This window comes from Colletotrichum higginsianum (assembly GCF_001672515.1).
Source record: "Colletotrichum higginsianum IMI 349063 chromosome 7 map unlocalized unitig_7, whole genome shotgun sequence".
NCBI lineage: Eukaryota > Fungi > Ascomycota > Sordariomycetes > Glomerellales > Glomerellaceae > Colletotrichum > Colletotrichum higginsianum.
This window is the reverse complement of record NW_017263917.1, coordinates 3,986,543-4,001,073: the sequence shown is the minus strand read 5'-3', so window position 1 is coordinate 4,001,073 and position 14,531 is coordinate 3,986,543. Positions and strand designations below refer to the sequence as shown.

The 14,531-nt window shown below is 57.0% G+C and overlaps 6 protein-coding genes across 6 annotated transcripts; 3 read left to right on the top strand and 3 right to left on the bottom strand.

Annotated features, from left to right (window-relative positions):
* Nucleotides 1–35: 35 nt before the first annotated feature.
* On the top strand, nt 36–1,930 carry CH63R_10898 (FAD binding domain-containing protein; the record flags this gene model as incomplete). The annotated part of the gene is made up of 3 exons (XM_018305872.1): nt 36–307; nt 388–588; nt 676–1,930. The coding sequence occupies 3 exons, from the start codon at nt 36–38 to the stop codon at nt 1,928–1,930; spliced, it is 1,728 nt and encodes a 575-aa protein (XP_018155296.1).
* Nucleotides 1,931–3,867: 1,937 nt separating this feature from the next.
* CH63R_10897 (uncharacterized protein) lies at nt 3,868–5,444 on the bottom strand (the record flags this gene model as incomplete). The annotated part of the gene is made up of 5 exons (XM_018305871.1): nt 3,868–4,080; nt 4,130–4,530; nt 4,586–5,117; nt 5,176–5,203; nt 5,266–5,444. The coding sequence occupies 5 exons, from the start codon at nt 5,442–5,444 to the stop codon at nt 3,868–3,870; spliced, it is 1,353 nt and encodes a 450-aa protein (XP_018155295.1).
* Nucleotides 5,445–6,796: 1,352 nt separating this feature from the next.
* CH63R_10896 (uncharacterized protein) lies at nt 6,797–7,454 on the bottom strand (the record flags this gene model as incomplete). The annotated part of the gene is made up of 4 exons (XM_018305870.1): nt 6,797–6,823; nt 6,888–6,969; nt 7,038–7,069; nt 7,119–7,454. The coding sequence occupies 4 exons, from the start codon at nt 7,452–7,454 to the stop codon at nt 6,797–6,799; spliced, it is 477 nt and encodes a 158-aa protein (XP_018155294.1).
* Nucleotides 7,455–7,604: 150 nt separating this feature from the next.
* On the top strand, nt 7,605–8,191 carry CH63R_10895 (Prefoldin subunit 4; the record flags this gene model as incomplete). The annotated part of the gene is made up of 3 exons (XM_018305869.1): nt 7,605–7,622; nt 7,675–7,806; nt 7,868–8,191. 3 exons carry the CDS (start codon nt 7,605–7,607, stop codon nt 8,189–8,191), a joined length of 474 nt encoding a protein of 157 aa, XP_018155293.1.
* An 820-nt stretch (nt 8,192–9,011) lies between these two features.
* On the top strand, nt 9,012–10,889 carry CH63R_10894 (Major facilitator superfamily transporter; the record flags this gene model as incomplete). Its single annotated transcript, XM_018305868.1, has 4 exons — nt 9,012–9,069; nt 9,125–9,321; nt 9,372–9,785; nt 9,852–10,889. The coding sequence occupies 4 exons, from the start codon at nt 9,012–9,014 to the stop codon at nt 10,887–10,889; spliced, it is 1,707 nt and encodes a 568-aa protein (XP_018155292.1).
* A 1,503-nt stretch (nt 10,890–12,392) lies between these two features.
* On the bottom strand, nt 12,393–13,517 carry CH63R_10893 (Extracellular serine-threonine rich protein; the record flags this gene model as incomplete). Its single annotated transcript, XM_018305867.1, has 1 exon — nt 12,393–13,517. One exon carries the CDS (start codon nt 13,515–13,517, stop codon nt 12,393–12,395), a length of 1,125 nt encoding a protein of 374 aa, XP_018155291.1.
* Nucleotides 13,518–14,531: the final 1,014 nt, after the last annotated feature.

Below are 14,531 nucleotides of genomic sequence, written 5' to 3'. Positions count from 1 at the left end.
TATCCTAACCCCGCTCCTTCTTTTGCCCTGTCAAGATGAAGACCTCGGCCGTCATTGCGACGGCGACCTTGGCCGCCGCACCGTTCGTCGCCGCGGGACTCCTCCCCAAGCGCGCCGAGGATGCCTCGTGCCGTTGCCTTCCTGGCGACGACTGCTGGCCCTCAACGGCATCCTGGGATGCCCTCAACAGCACAGTCGGAGGCAAGCTCATTGCCACGGTGCCCATCGGTTCCGTGTGCCACGACCCCAACTACGACGAGGCCGCATGCACGGCGCTGCGGGAGTCGTGGACTCTCCCGGAGACACAGTACGTTGGAGCCGGCGATTTAGTGGCCGACGCGGGCGACTTCTTCTTCCTCTTCTTCGTTTTGCTAACCCCAACGCTAGCTTCCCCTCCTCGTCCTCCGTGATGCAGAGCTACTTCGCCAACCAGTCCTGCGACCCCTTCACGGACCGCACGACGCCGTGCCTGCTTGGCAACTACGTCAACTACGCCGTCGAGGTGGCGTCTGCCCAGGATGTCGTCGAGACCATCAACTTTGCTAGGGACAACAACATCCGGTTCCTCGTCCGGAACACGGGTCACGAGTAAGCCTGTCATTTCCTCATCTCTCTTGCCATCGCCACTCCGCATGTTCCTCCACAAAACACGCCCGCTAACCCACTCCGTCCCAGTCATCTCGGCCGATCGACCGGCGCGGGAGCCCTCGCCGCCTGGACCCACAAGCTCAAGGACATCACCGTGACAGACTGGTCCGACGACCTCTGGAACGGCCCCGCCCTGAAAATGGGCGCCGGCGTCCTCGGCTACGAGATTACCGAGGCCGGCAAGTCGTCCGGCCTCGTCGTTGTCGGCGGCGAGTGCCCCACTGTCGGCCCCGCCGGCGGTTACATACAGGGCGGCGGCCACTCGGCTCTCACCACCAACTTCGGCATGGCCGCCGACCAGGCCCTCGAGTTCGAGGTCGTCACCGCAGACGGAAAGATCGTCACCGCCTCCCGTGCCGAGAACCCGGACCTCTTCTGGGCCCTCAGCGGCGGCGGCCCTGGAACCTTTGGCGTCGTCACCTCCGTCACCGTCCGCGCCCACCCCGACGCCAGCGTTGGCGGCGTCGGCCTGCAGACGGCGGCGTCCTACACCACGCAGGAGAAGTGGTGGCAGATGCTCGACGCCTTCCACTCCCTCCTTCCCAGCATGACAGACCAGGGCGCCATGGTCGTCTTCCTCTACAGCAGCAACATCTTCGCCATCAACCCGCTGACGGCCTACAACAAGACGGCCGACGAAGCAAAGGCCATCCTACAGCCCTTCCTCGACGTCCTCGCCGACCTCGCCATCCCCTACTCATCGGGTGCCACCAGCTACGCCAGCTACCGCGACCACTACGACAAGTGGATGGGCCCCCTGCCCTACGGCCACGTCGAGGTCGAGTCCTACAACTTTGGCTCCCGCCTCGTCCCGCGCGACGTGCTGACCGACGACGCCGCCCGCGCCGCCTACGTCTCGGCCATTCGCTACGGCGCCGACAAGCACGGCGTCCTCTCTGCCGGCGTCGCCCTCAACGCCACGGCCCCCGCCGGCGTTGACAACGCCGTGAACCCGCACTGGCGCAACGCCGCCATCCACGTGCAGTACTCGACGGCCTGGAGCAACGCCCCCGAGGACTGGGCCCAGATGGTCGCCGACCAGAAGACCATGACCGAGGACATCATCCCTCCCATCGAGGCCGCCACACCGGGCTCCGGCAACTACATCAACGAGGCCGACTTCAACATCCCCGACTGGAAGGAGAAGTTCTTTGGCGGCAACTACGACAGGCTATTGACCATCAAGAAGGAGTGGGACCCCCAGGGCGTCTTTTACGCTCTCAAGACGGTCGGTAGCGATGCGTGGAATGTCGCCGCCGACGGCAGGATGTGCCGGGCGTGATTTGACGTTGGTGGCATTTAGCGACGAGGCTTTCGGATAAATACAACTCTTAATACAGATATTGGGCACGGTGTCCACTTTCCCTGGTTTCAGATATTTGTCTTGGCTGGATTTGCAACGGTGTTTGATGTGACATTCTTAACCGGGCTGTGAGCTGACACTGAGGCTAAGAGATGGTATGGTGTTCGGGTCCGACACGCTTGTGAATGTGTGTGACCCGGTCTTGAACTCACACATGTCATCCATCCCAGGAGTAGAGTTTTCGTCTCGAACCATCGGCCACCCCTTTGAACAAATCGTCAGCTCACCGCGATCGGCAGCTGGAGCAAGATCTGGAATCCATGCCGGTCGTTGAGGCCGATTGCCCTCCCCTCCCATGATTATGCATGTTTCCCGGTTGTTTCTGTCAGATGTGAGATGCATAGGGCTCCCCAGCCAATCCGGCTGCATCATACAGCTCTGGTCGTCCGTAAGCAACCCGCCAAGAGCGGGCGTAGTCAGCCGAGTACGAGTGCTGCCTCTTTCTCTCTCTACCCGACCCCCATGCAGGACCGGTAAGAAAGTCGGTATGTCTAACAGCCACCCAGCCTCGTTGAGGTCTTTGCATTGCTGATATCAGCGTCGAATACAAGTCTTGGTAGCGGCTACGGCGGCTTGGACAGAGGTACATGTGTGTGTGTTTTTGTGCAATACCCAGGTTGGGAGAGAGCATAAAGGAGAGCGAATCCTGCCACAAGTCCGACCAACGTGAAGGCTTCGCCGAAGCAATCCCATACATGCGACTGAAAACGACCGAATACGTCCTAGCATGAACAGCACCTCGCCCCACCTCTCCGGCGTCATCGCGTCCCTTGCTCGACGTCTCTGCACCCGCTGTCTCGAGCCGTACGAGTCCCAACATGTCTGCCACCACGCCCGTAGACCTCTACTCGGGAACAGAATGACACGCCGCCAGGATTGACCCGGAGATGAGTAATGGCGCAGCGGGAGGAAGCAGAGGGATTGCTATGCCCGTGGTTTGGCTGATGCATGCATGAGGACGTATACTGCACTGAAGACAACAACACGAAGGGCCTCTTCTGGAAACCTCAACAGGATGAAACCCCGCAGGCTTGTCGACCGATTTTGCATTCTTTTGGGGGGGGGGGGGCTCCCAGAACAGATGGAGGTCAGCCAGGGTGGAAGCCAACTGTCGAGATGGTGAGGGGTCGTTGCACAAGGAATTTGTCAACGCGCCCGCCATTCGTGTAAGTCGCCCTCACCTTCCTGCCGACGCCCGACGAGTGACTGTCTGCCTGCAATTGGCGTCTCGGGGAAGAAAAACAAAACGCAAGCAATGGTTAACGATCTGTGACATATCAGATCATTTCGTTAGTCCAAAGGGAGTTGAACGCCTGACGAGTTGTTGTTGGGATGATGACCTTCGGTCAATGGTAGAAGTGGCCAATGGCTTGCGCATAGGTTGGGACATGACAAGGGAAACTTGACCCGGGAGAGAGCTATGCTGGCAGCTCACGCAAGTCTCGTCGTGGTCACCCACTATCCGAGCCAACTGTCACACAAATGGAACGCTTCATCCAATCTTGGGTATCAACATCTCATTCCGTATGTTTTCTTTTGTATGCCGGCCCCTAAAGTCATGTTGTGTATTGTACAAGCATAAAGCCACGCAACCCAACACCGCCAGCCATGCCAACCACCCAGAAGTCAAACCTGAAAAGGGGAACCGAATGCCTATGTCGTCAATTAACAACATCCCTCACCCATTCCTTTACCGGCCTTGACACCTATCAAAGCCACTGCAGTAAATCACGTTGCGTAGGGCGTCGCCATGCCCCAGTCGTAATGCGTCGTCGTGAGGGACGCGGTGGCATGTAGGGATTGAGCCTACTCACCGGCCGTCGACAGGCCAGAGAACGCCACTGGACAGAGTGTCTCTACGACTCTTCGGTCCGGCGAGGTCCCCGCTGGGAGATGGAGCCGCCTCGCTGGCCCCCGCGTCCACGGCCACCACGGCCCTCGCCGCGTCCACGGCCGCGCCATTCGCCACGACCACGTCCACGGTAGCTTCCTTCACGGTCGCCGCGTCCACGGTTGCGGCCCTGGACCTGGTGGAAACCATCGTTAGGGTCGGCGGCAGCGGTGGTGGTCTACAACAGTCAGTGCTCTGCTCCAATTGCAAGTCAAAGGACAACATACATCGGCCTGGGCCTCGTGGTGGTCGGGCTGGTCGTCAGCCCAAGACTGGGTGTTAGAGACAGCGGCCGGGGTGGCGTCGACGCCGGTCTCGGTCTCGGCAGGGTCGCGGGGGATGGAAACCCATTCCTGGGACAGCGACATGTTGTTATCGGTTGCCTGGTCCCACTTCTCGCCTGCAGCGTTGCCAGAACCGCTGGTGATGTTGGCGTTGCTGGGGGTCTCGGAGGCCTGTTCGTTCTGGCCATTGACGACGGCGGTATTCTCGGCCTCGATCTCGTTGACAGTGGCGTTGGCAATGGTGGGGTCTGTGACAACCTCGGCGGCGGCGGCAGTCTCAGCCTCAGTAGTGACCTCCTCATAGGGAGACTTGTAGGCCTTTGAGGCAGCCTTGACGTGGCCGACTGCAGGAGGTCAGTACTCAAGCCTTTGAGTGGGAGTTATTGTGGAGAAGCTTACAAGTCGTCTGGAGCGGTTCGCCATTGACGCTGTACGTTTGCTCGTCGGTGCCGTCGATCAGCTTCAGCATGGTGGCTACAGCATGTTCGTCACCCGTGTAGATGGCAAGCAGAACACCTTCGAGGGCGCGGTTCTCCTCGACATTGGGGTCTGCATCCTCAGAGCGGCGCGCAGCCGCAAGACGGAGAAACTGCGACAAGGTGAGGAGCTTGCTGTTGATGGAGTCACCTTCCAACTGGGCCTCCAACTGGGCCTTGGCCTCGGCGACGGCAGCGGCCTTCTCCTTCTCCAGCTTTTCGGCGAAAGACTTCTCCAGCTCGGCCTTCTCGCTGACAGCGCGGGCGCGGTATTCCTGGTCGATCTTCTTATACTGGGCAAGCTGCTCCTCGTACTGGCTGATCTGGGCCTGCAGAGCGGGCTTCTTCAAGTATTGGGCCTTCTGGTCGGCATTGATAGTGCGGGAAGCGACAAGGTCATCGAGGGACTTGCCGGGGTTCTCGGCGATCAGGTTGTCGATCTTGGAGGCGTTGGTCTGGAGGATGAACTGTCAGCTGGCAGCCTTGCCACAAAGAGGGGCTAAGGGTACAAACAAGCTTCTTGTTGGTGTTGCGGATGTTCCTGAGCAGCGCAGTTAGCCAAGGAGGCCCCGTACATGATCCAATTGATGGCCAGCGGCTTACTTCTGGATCTCACGAATGTAGGCTGTCTCGCCGGACTCATCGGAGCCGTCAGCCTTCTCGGGGACGGGTGAGGCAGTAGGAGCAGGAGACTCGGTGCGCTCAGCGACCTTGGCCTTCTTCTTCTTGGCCGACTTGGATTCGGTTTGTACTGCGGGGTTTTGAACGGGGGAAGCGGCCATGTTGAACGAAGCTTTGGTGGTGCGCAATCAACAATGTCGAGGTCGCGTGAGCTCGGGTGGGAATTTTTTTGGAGAGTGACGTGGTGGCCAGCTACAGCTATGGCAGAGGGCGCGTGGAGGACGAGAGTAAACAAACTTGTTTGTCTACTGGGATGGCAATTGGAGGAAGTAGGTCAGAGGATCGAGAAAAGATACTCAGAACAGAAGTAGAGAGATGATGATGATGAGAAAGGTTAGGTGAGGTAGGACAGGTGAGGTGAATGTGTAGGTTCTGGGTGGAAACAAATTTGGAGGTTCGAAGAGAGAATCACTGAAGCAGTGGAGGGGGCCTGGGGAAGCTAAAAAAAAAAATACAAAAGGCCACTTCAAGCTGCCGGGAGCCCTGGACAGGCTTCCTACCTGTACTGCACCTACCTGACTCCTGAGGCCCCGGGTGGATTCTGAGAGCCCGAAGCACACCCTTGCCAGCTCCTTCCCTTTCCCTTCCCCTTCCCCTCCCCTAACCCCCCTGCATCCACTCCCCCAGCTTGGTTCTTGGTTCTAGAATTGACAAGAAGAAAAGGTACATAATGTTGTACCAAGACGATGCGGTTTCGTTTAAAAGTCCTAGGCTGTACCTAATTGTTTATTGACATCGAGTTTCAGGTGCATGCGTTTCATTGATACGTGGCCGCGTGCATCGTATTCATCCTACAGCTTACGACACCTCTACTTCGGATTGCACCTTCCGGGCCGCCTCAATTGGATGACGTATTAGACAGGGCATCTCAGCCTTGCAAGGGCCGCCACCACCCCAAAGTAAATATATGAACGCGCTAATCCCCCGCAATAATCTGCATCGGCCGGCACTTCAACGCCTGGCAATGCTTGTTGAGCCGCTGTTCGATCAGCAGTCCGCGGCTACGGCCACACATAAGCCATCAAGCGGTGGATGGGATTCCCGTTTGTCGCGTTGTAACCAGTCAAATCTTCGCACAAAGTCCGTTTAGCGTCTGGTGCTGTTCAGACGAACCCGTCTTCCCACCCCCATGTTCCATCCGTTGGCGCAATGTCTCTCGCAGCGATGACGACTCCGATTTCTCCAAGCCACCCGTTGTGAAGTCGAATCCCAGCCCGTGACAGACATCAGCCTTGGTTCATCGACGAACAACCAAGGGCTTTTCATGCCGTGTTTCTCTGTGCGGATGGTTCTGTGGGTGCATGCGTTGTGTGTTGACCCTAGCATCCAGTGGCCGAAGCCAGATGCGCCGAGGTGGGTAGCTGGGAAGGACCACTGTAGGATTCCCGTGTCGAAATAACATGCCGTGACATGCTTTATGCAGGATCTATTCTTTCGTCAAGGGTTTCGGTCATCAACCTCTGAATTTGGTAAGAGTGTCCTGTCAAGCACACGATTAGTCTTTTAGCGCTACAGATCGGTGGACGGTCAAGAAGGATACATACCGATGTGACTTTTTGCACGCTGCGTGCAGTGATGCCTTTCTCTCCAGACTTCTTGGACTCGATGGCCGCTTCCTTCACAAGTCTAATCGGAAGTCAGCATTTCGGAAGTCAGCATTGGGAGCCGCGTGAAGTGCGGCATTAGCGACTTACGTCTGCATGAACAGGACGTAGTCGAGATAGATCTGCTCCCTGATTAGCGGCGCGTCCACGACGCGTCGGCAAGCTACTGACCATGACGTCGACATTCTTGCTCAGGTTGCAGTTGGAATGAGCCTTGACGATCTTCTTGACGGTACCTCGCGGATACGCCTTCTGACCGGGCGCCATGATAAGGAAAATACAATTCGTATGGCGGGCTTGTTCTTGACGATGGAAAACGGAAGTGCTGTAATCCGGGGGCTCTCGATTTCGGTGTGACGTTCCGGTGCGGGTGGGGAGAAGCTCTTTGTTTTGGGTGCCGCAGCAACATGGCGGCCAGGCGGCAGTTCCCGAAGCGAAGACACCTTGATTGAACTTCATCTCAGCTAGCGTAAGTACTTGGAGTCCCTCTTTCTGTGGACCGTGCATAATCTCTCCACACTGTACAGCGTCACTGTGACCCCCCATCTGAGCTTTTTGGGAGCGGCAGCCAGAGCGTCAGTCAGTCAATTACTGGCAGCCTCGACAACAGCCTCGTCCACCAATACAACCGCCGCCTCACCACTACAATTTGCAACAATGTTGTCAAGGCGCATGGTACGCAATACTACAAACGCCCGTCGTTCTTCATACTGACGCCGGTTTCCAGCTCACAAAGGCCGACGAGGAGTCCGTTGGCGACGAGGTCGAGGTCAGGAGGGAGGATCAGGACAAGATCAACAAGTTCAGTCGTCTGCACCAGCGCGAACTCATTATCGAGGAGGAGCTCAGGAACAAGAGCGTGGGTCCCATTTCTGATTCCCGCCAGTTGACGCCACCTAACCACGTTCGGCACCATGCAGAAGGAGAAGGAAGAACTCGACGACCTCAGCACTGAGTTGGAGCTCACCGACGAAGACGAGACAGTACCGTACGATTTTCAAGCCCGGCTAGCAAGACGTGCCGACAGCGCAATGCTGACATTCGACGATAGATACAAAATTGGTGACGCCTACTTCCACGTACTACAGCCGCAAGCGATCGAAATGCTCGAGCAAGCATCAGCCAAGATTGAGGAGGACGTCGAGGGACTGGAATCGAAGCTAGAAACCATCAAGGAGGAGATGACCCAACTGAAGGTCGAGCTGTACGCCAGGTTCGGGAAGAGCATCAACCTCGAGACATGAACAATGGCAATCGGGACAAACCATCAACTCCGTCGCATTCCAGATTCCCGGGTTCACGGCGCGATGCTTGCAGCGACAGATGATACAACAAGCGGGATGCCCCATTTCCCTTCGATGAGATATTCGCTGTCGCGCACACTGGCGCGACTAAGCACAACTTAAACCACCCACAACGGCCTGAAGTCCGGTTAGGACCATTCCCAACGACACCAGCCACATATGGCGACTTCAACAACGCATCTCACTAGCGGTACGGCGGTGGTTATCACCTGTGACGGCATGTCTCTCTCGCTATTGCAAGGTGTGGGAGTCAAAATGCGCTATATCAAGCCCAAGTGATCTTTGTGGAGGGGCGACGCCGGGGATGCGGCGGGAAAGAACATCAGTCGCCGCGGCCGGCTCAGCGGCCAAGAGGACCAAGTGGGTCCGCGCTTCGGCTCCGATGTGGATGACGAACCAATCAATGGCAGATCGCGCCCTTTCCCCCTACCTTCACTGGCCTCCTCTTGCACTCGTCAGCCAGACGGATATAAGACTTCATCGTGCTTGTTATGTCCGGCCCAGTCAGCGGTGTCATTTTTGTTTGCTAAAATGCAAAGAGATGGTGGGAGCGAGAACTAGACCGTCTCGGTCCACAAGGGTGATCGGCCACATGCAGCATGTAGTCACCGATTTTCGGTCTCCTTGACCCTTTGGGTCATTATTCATCCAGTTGCATATTTGATGGGCCTCTTGCCCTTCCCCTCTGTGTCTTTTGAGATGGACCCCAGATACATAGTCGCAGCGCTTTGCCAAAACAAGGCATTGTTCACGGTTCATCATGCCCGCACCCCGCGAGTCTGTAGAGGACGATAGAGACGGCCTGCCATATCTGCAACGTGAGCAAAGCTGTGATTGAGAGCGTCTGACGTCAATGTGTCTAACATTATACAGGCAATCGTTCCTCCTTGTCTGAAACCGTGAGAAGGATAGGCGAAAACGAAGCCCGCAGCAGGTATGAGGCTCGGGCCGAAGAGCAAGGCCTTGACGAGAAAAAGACGGCGAGCCCGAACTCTTCCAGCAACGAAGATGAAAGAACGATCATTTCTTGGGACGATGGTGATCCAGAGAACCCGTACAACTGGTCCAATGTGTGTCTTTTCCACGCCTCGGATCCGTGTTCCGGAACTGACAGGTCTAGACCAGAAAGTTTCTCATTCTCTGCTTGACTATGATGCAAGTCATCAACAGCACCATGGGCTCTGCGCTACCCTCCAATGCGATTCCTTTCATTACAGCCGAATGGGGCGTCACGAACGAGCAGCAAAAGGTCCTGCCCATTTCCGTCTTCCTCATCGGCTACGTCTTCGGTCCGGTTGTTTGGGCACCCCTCAGTGAGCACCTCGGCCGTCGTACGCTGACCATCATCACCTTCGTCATGTTCACCATCTGGACCATGGCTTGTGCTCTGGCGCCGAACTGGCCTGCGTTCCTCATTTTCCGATTTTTGACGGGGGTCTTTGCCAGCTCGCCCATCGCCATCGTGGCCGGGATTCTCGCGGATATCTATGGCAATACCGAGTCTCGCGGCCGTGCCATGACCGCCTTCATGGTTGTAAGTTTCACCTCCCTCCCTCCTGGTACTGCGACTCGGCTCCAGAGACCTGGCTGATGCTTGCAGACCACCGCCTTCGGTCCTCTCTTCGCTCCCATTGTCTCCGGCTTCTGCTCCCCGACCATAGGATGGCGCTGGTCCTTCTGGATAGCGCTCATCTACGCCGGCGCCACCTTGGTGCCGATCATCCTTCTACCCGAGACCTACGGCCCGATCCTACTCTCCCGCCGCGCTCGCAACATGCGCAAACTCGACCCCTCCGCGAACATCGTCGCCCCCCGCGAGATGGAACGCACCGACTTCAAGCAGTTGGCCACCGTCGTACTGACACGTCCCATGCGCATGATCATATTTGAGCCCATCGTCAGCTGCACGTGCGCGTACCTCGCCTTGGTCTACACCATCTTCTACATGTCTTTTCAGGCATTCCCTATCATCTTCCAGCAGCTTTACGGTCTGTCGCCCGGCGTGGCCGGACTGGCGTACCTCCCCATAGGCGGCGGCTCGCTGATCGCGGTCCCCATCTTCATCGGGTGGGAGCAGGGCCATCTCCGCGCTCAGCGTAGTGGCTCCGAATGGGCGAAGCAGGAGGAGTTCCGGCGCCTTCCTCTGGCGTGCATCGGCGGGCCGCTGTTCTTCATCTCATTGTTCTGGTTGGGCTGGTCGTCCAGGGAGGGCATCAGCTTCGTCGTACCCATGCTGGCGGGCATCCCCTTTGGCGCGGGGTTCATGCTCATCTTCATCGCCCTGCTGAACTACCTCACCGACGCCTACGAGATCTTCGCCGCCAGCGCAAACGCTGCGGCCTCGACCAGCCGGTCTCTGTTGGCTGTCGTGCTGCCACTGGCGACAACGCGCATGTTTCACGAGCTGGGCATCGCGGGAGCGTGCAGTCTGCTTGGCGGTCTTAGTGCCGTGATGTGCATCATCCCCTTCATCTTCATATGGAAGGGCGAGCAGATACGGGCGGGATCGAGGTTTTGTCTTGCGCTGAGAGAGAGGAAGGCGGAGATGGAGAGGAAGGTCGAGGAGCAGAAACAAAAGGAGGAGGCGAGGAGGGCGTCACGGCAGAGCATTCTGCCCGTTCCAAAAGCGGAGGTCTGAGGAGGAATAACACGACGATTCGAGTAGGCCTGCATCTAAAAGGCAATCATTCCTCGAGGATGAAACGTGACACCCGAGGCATCTGCCGCGTCAGAGGGAATGAGTGGGCGTGGACGGGCCTAGTCGTCTGAAAAAGCAAGGACCAATCAATCATGGCCAGGGTCAAAGATGGAGGTACGACACGGTGCTTCATGTGAGATGCGGTGATCTCAACACAGCAAGTGGATTGTTCAGCTGGGCTTGTTTCGTCTTGAGGCGAAGACAAAAACCCCCGTAGCGATCTCCGGGGCATCAGAGATATTGTGGGATCTCGAAATCTGGAGGACACAAACCTAGTAGCGGGCTCCGGCATCTGGCACCAATGGGCATGGGCCGGGCATCGAAATAAGCTTATACCAAAAGCACAGTTGTAGCAATACACGCATAATCTTTTATACTGCCTGCCCACGAGGTCCCTTCCACCCCACCTGAACGTATTGGGTTGTTTCTGGCGAAGTTTAGCTCAATCGAACAAACACAGCATGGATAAAGCTGCCCAGGGCTTCTTGGCCGGAGGCAGCAAAGAACCGCGATTCTCCATTCTCCTTGAGACCCATCTATCCTGGGAATACTTTCCGCCGAGTGTCAAGAGACTTATTAGGAGGAGGGTGTGGTCACGAGAAGAGTTTCTAATAATGAGGAAAGGCTTCGAGATATTCTCCATCGCTATTTACAGGTTTACGAGCGGAACATGTGGTCTACGCGGTAGCACTTGAAGGCCTCACTATTTGACACAATACTTGGGATCACAAACTTCTAAACACAATTTACCGCTTCGTCCGATGAACAGAACACACCCTAGTCGAACGCGTCGAGTAAACTCGTGATCCACTCCCAGTCGTCCCATGTTTCAAAAGCCGTCCAGGTCCAAAGGGAAGTCGAAATAAGCTTTGGAATGTTTCAAACCGAAAAAGAAAAGAAAAGAAAAACCGTCTCATTCATCAAGGGGACCACAAGTCACCAAACCTCATCCCCATTTGTGTTGAGTCTAAGTATATACAAAAAAGAAGTGAACAAATTTTCTGGATGTTTGTTTCCTCTCTGCCAACCACGGCGGAAGATGTTTGGTCCCCCCCAACGACCCGCTACGCGAATACAATGCCATTGTGAAAATCCAAAAACAAGAAGTAAAAACACGGCTCGGACCGGACGAACACTCCTCATGGACTCGCCATGTGCCGGAGTGCCCTTTCCCCTTTCCCGTCTAAAACAGAACACCGCACCAGCAGTAAAGCAGGCAGAACTGGAAGCATAAATACGAGTTTTTTTGTTGCATTCCTCCCCTTAGGTTCGAATTTGTTTGTTTGTACACAAAAAAACATCGCTTTATTTTCCACTCCAAGAAGTGTGTATGTATACAAGACAAAATGGCGAAGGATAAAAATGTGTTTGTTCATGAATCATAGATTCTTCTCATAACCAAAGACAGACTTGACATGCGGGGGGAATCTACATCCAAACACCTTAAAAGAGCTTGTTGGAGCGCTTGTAGTAACCAGTAGGCTTGGCGGCGCCGCTGGAGGCGGTGCCGTTGGTAGGGTAGGGCGCAACGGTGACAGTGGTAGAGAGGGTGACAACCTCCTCGTCGGCGGGGCAGTCGTAGTCCTCCTCGTCATCGCTGTCGTCACCATCGGCGTCAACGTCACCGGTGGTGACGGGAACCTGGGCGCTGGCGGTCTTGCTGGGCTCGGCGCCGGTAGGAGCGGGGGCGGAGCCACCGATGGTAACGTAGACAGTGGAAGCAGGGACGGTGACGGTGACAGCGGGGCAAGAGCACTCGCCGTCAGAGCCCAGACCAGTGCCGGAGCTGGGAGAAGCGGCCTCGGTGGAACCGGGACGCTTGACAGTGACGGTGCGGGTGGCGGTGGAGGTGGCGGTCGTGGTGGTGGTAGGCTCGTCGCTGCCGACAAGGCCGGTGGCAGAGCCAACAGGCTTGGAGGCACCCTCGCTGTAGGGCTTGGTGATGAGGATGGTAGACTCAACGGTGGTAGGGATGGCGGTGGTGACGACAGAAGCGGTAGAGCCCTTGCCGACGGTCATGGTGAGGGTCTTGGTGGTGATGATCTGGGTGACGGTAGTCACGACATCGCCATCCTCAGCGGGGCAGTCATCGTCCTCCTCTTCCTCGTCGTCATCATTGCCTGCGGTGGGCGGGCTGGTCACGGCAGGGTCCTGAGCAGAGTTGGTGGCACCGCCGGTGGACAGAGGGACGGAAGCGGAGGGGGTGGTGATGACGGGGGCGGTGCGGGTGTAGCCAGGCAGACCGCCGGTGGAGTGCTGGTCGACGAGGGACTTGGAGATGCTGGCGGCCTCAGTGACGGGGCAGACGACCTCGGTCAGGACAACAGTGTTGGTGACGATGTAGGTGGAGAGGTCAGAGGCGGAGAGGGTGGCGCTGCGGGCAGGGCAGTTGGTGACAGTAGGGGCGCACGATGTGACGGTAGCGACCTCGGTGACCTCGACGGTAAGGGTGGTGTAGCCGGCGGGAGCGGTGGTGTTGTCGCGGCGCCAGTGGAAGTGGCGGGGCTGGTAGGCGGAAGCGCTGGCGAGCGAGGCCAGAAGGCCGACGGCGGCGATGGAGGACTTCATTTTGATAGATAGGTTTGGGTTGGGTTATCAGATATCTCCGAGGGTTACACGGGCTTATTCGAGTCGGCTAGGAGGGTTCGTATAAAAGGGCGAAAGATCAATTCCGCGGGTTATCAAGTTGGCTGCAAGACACAGTTTGCGCAAATGAATGAATGGGATACTCGAAGAGCGAGCGTGGTGAGGCTGAAGGAATGTAAGGTGTCCGAGGACTGGCAACGAAAGACTGTGTTGGTGCGGAGAGAGAGAGAAAGGCCAGGAAGAGTAGGCAAAAGAGAAGAAGAGCGAGAAGGTATATAGATGGGGGAGAGGGAGGTGAGAGTGCTTTTAGCCCGTGGAGCCCGTGAATGGACGGACATGGGCGACTAGGGGAGGGGTGGATGTGCCTGTGGATAGGATCGAAATCCTCGAAGGGGAGGGGGCCACAATTAGACCGTGGGCCCTTCATTTTGGACGACCATGGTCCATAAGCCATGAGCAGAGGTGCCACGGACTTTGGAATTGCAGGTCTAGGGCCCGGCCGAGACCAGACCAGTTTGCGCTTGCAAAGGCCAGCACAACGAGACGGGGGCGCGGAAGGAGGAGCACTTGGCAGCGTTGGCGACCAAGGTATGTACTCTGTCGTGGTTCGGCGACGTTGGCGCATCGCACCGCATTAGGGGTGGGTCGAACGGGGCCAAACACTTGCTTGGCCCGCATGGGATGACATGGATTGGTTGGGCAGATATAAAGTGACTTGCTACTAATGAGGAGGGGAGGAGATGGTGAAATGGCACTTCGAGAGAGGCTCGGAGAGCAAGATGACGGCCCTGGTCATCCCAGGGGTCTACCAGGACCCCAGTCCAGGAACCACTTCCTTCCCAGCTTACCTAGTAAGCTGGGCTAGGGCAGGTGGCAGAGACGACCAGCGGCCAGCGCATCCGTACGCCCCCCCTCGACGCTGGCATGGGGTGAGAGAGATGAAGCCGCCCTTTTCTTATGGGGTTTCCAAGGCTTCAGCCTACAGACGGAGCCCTC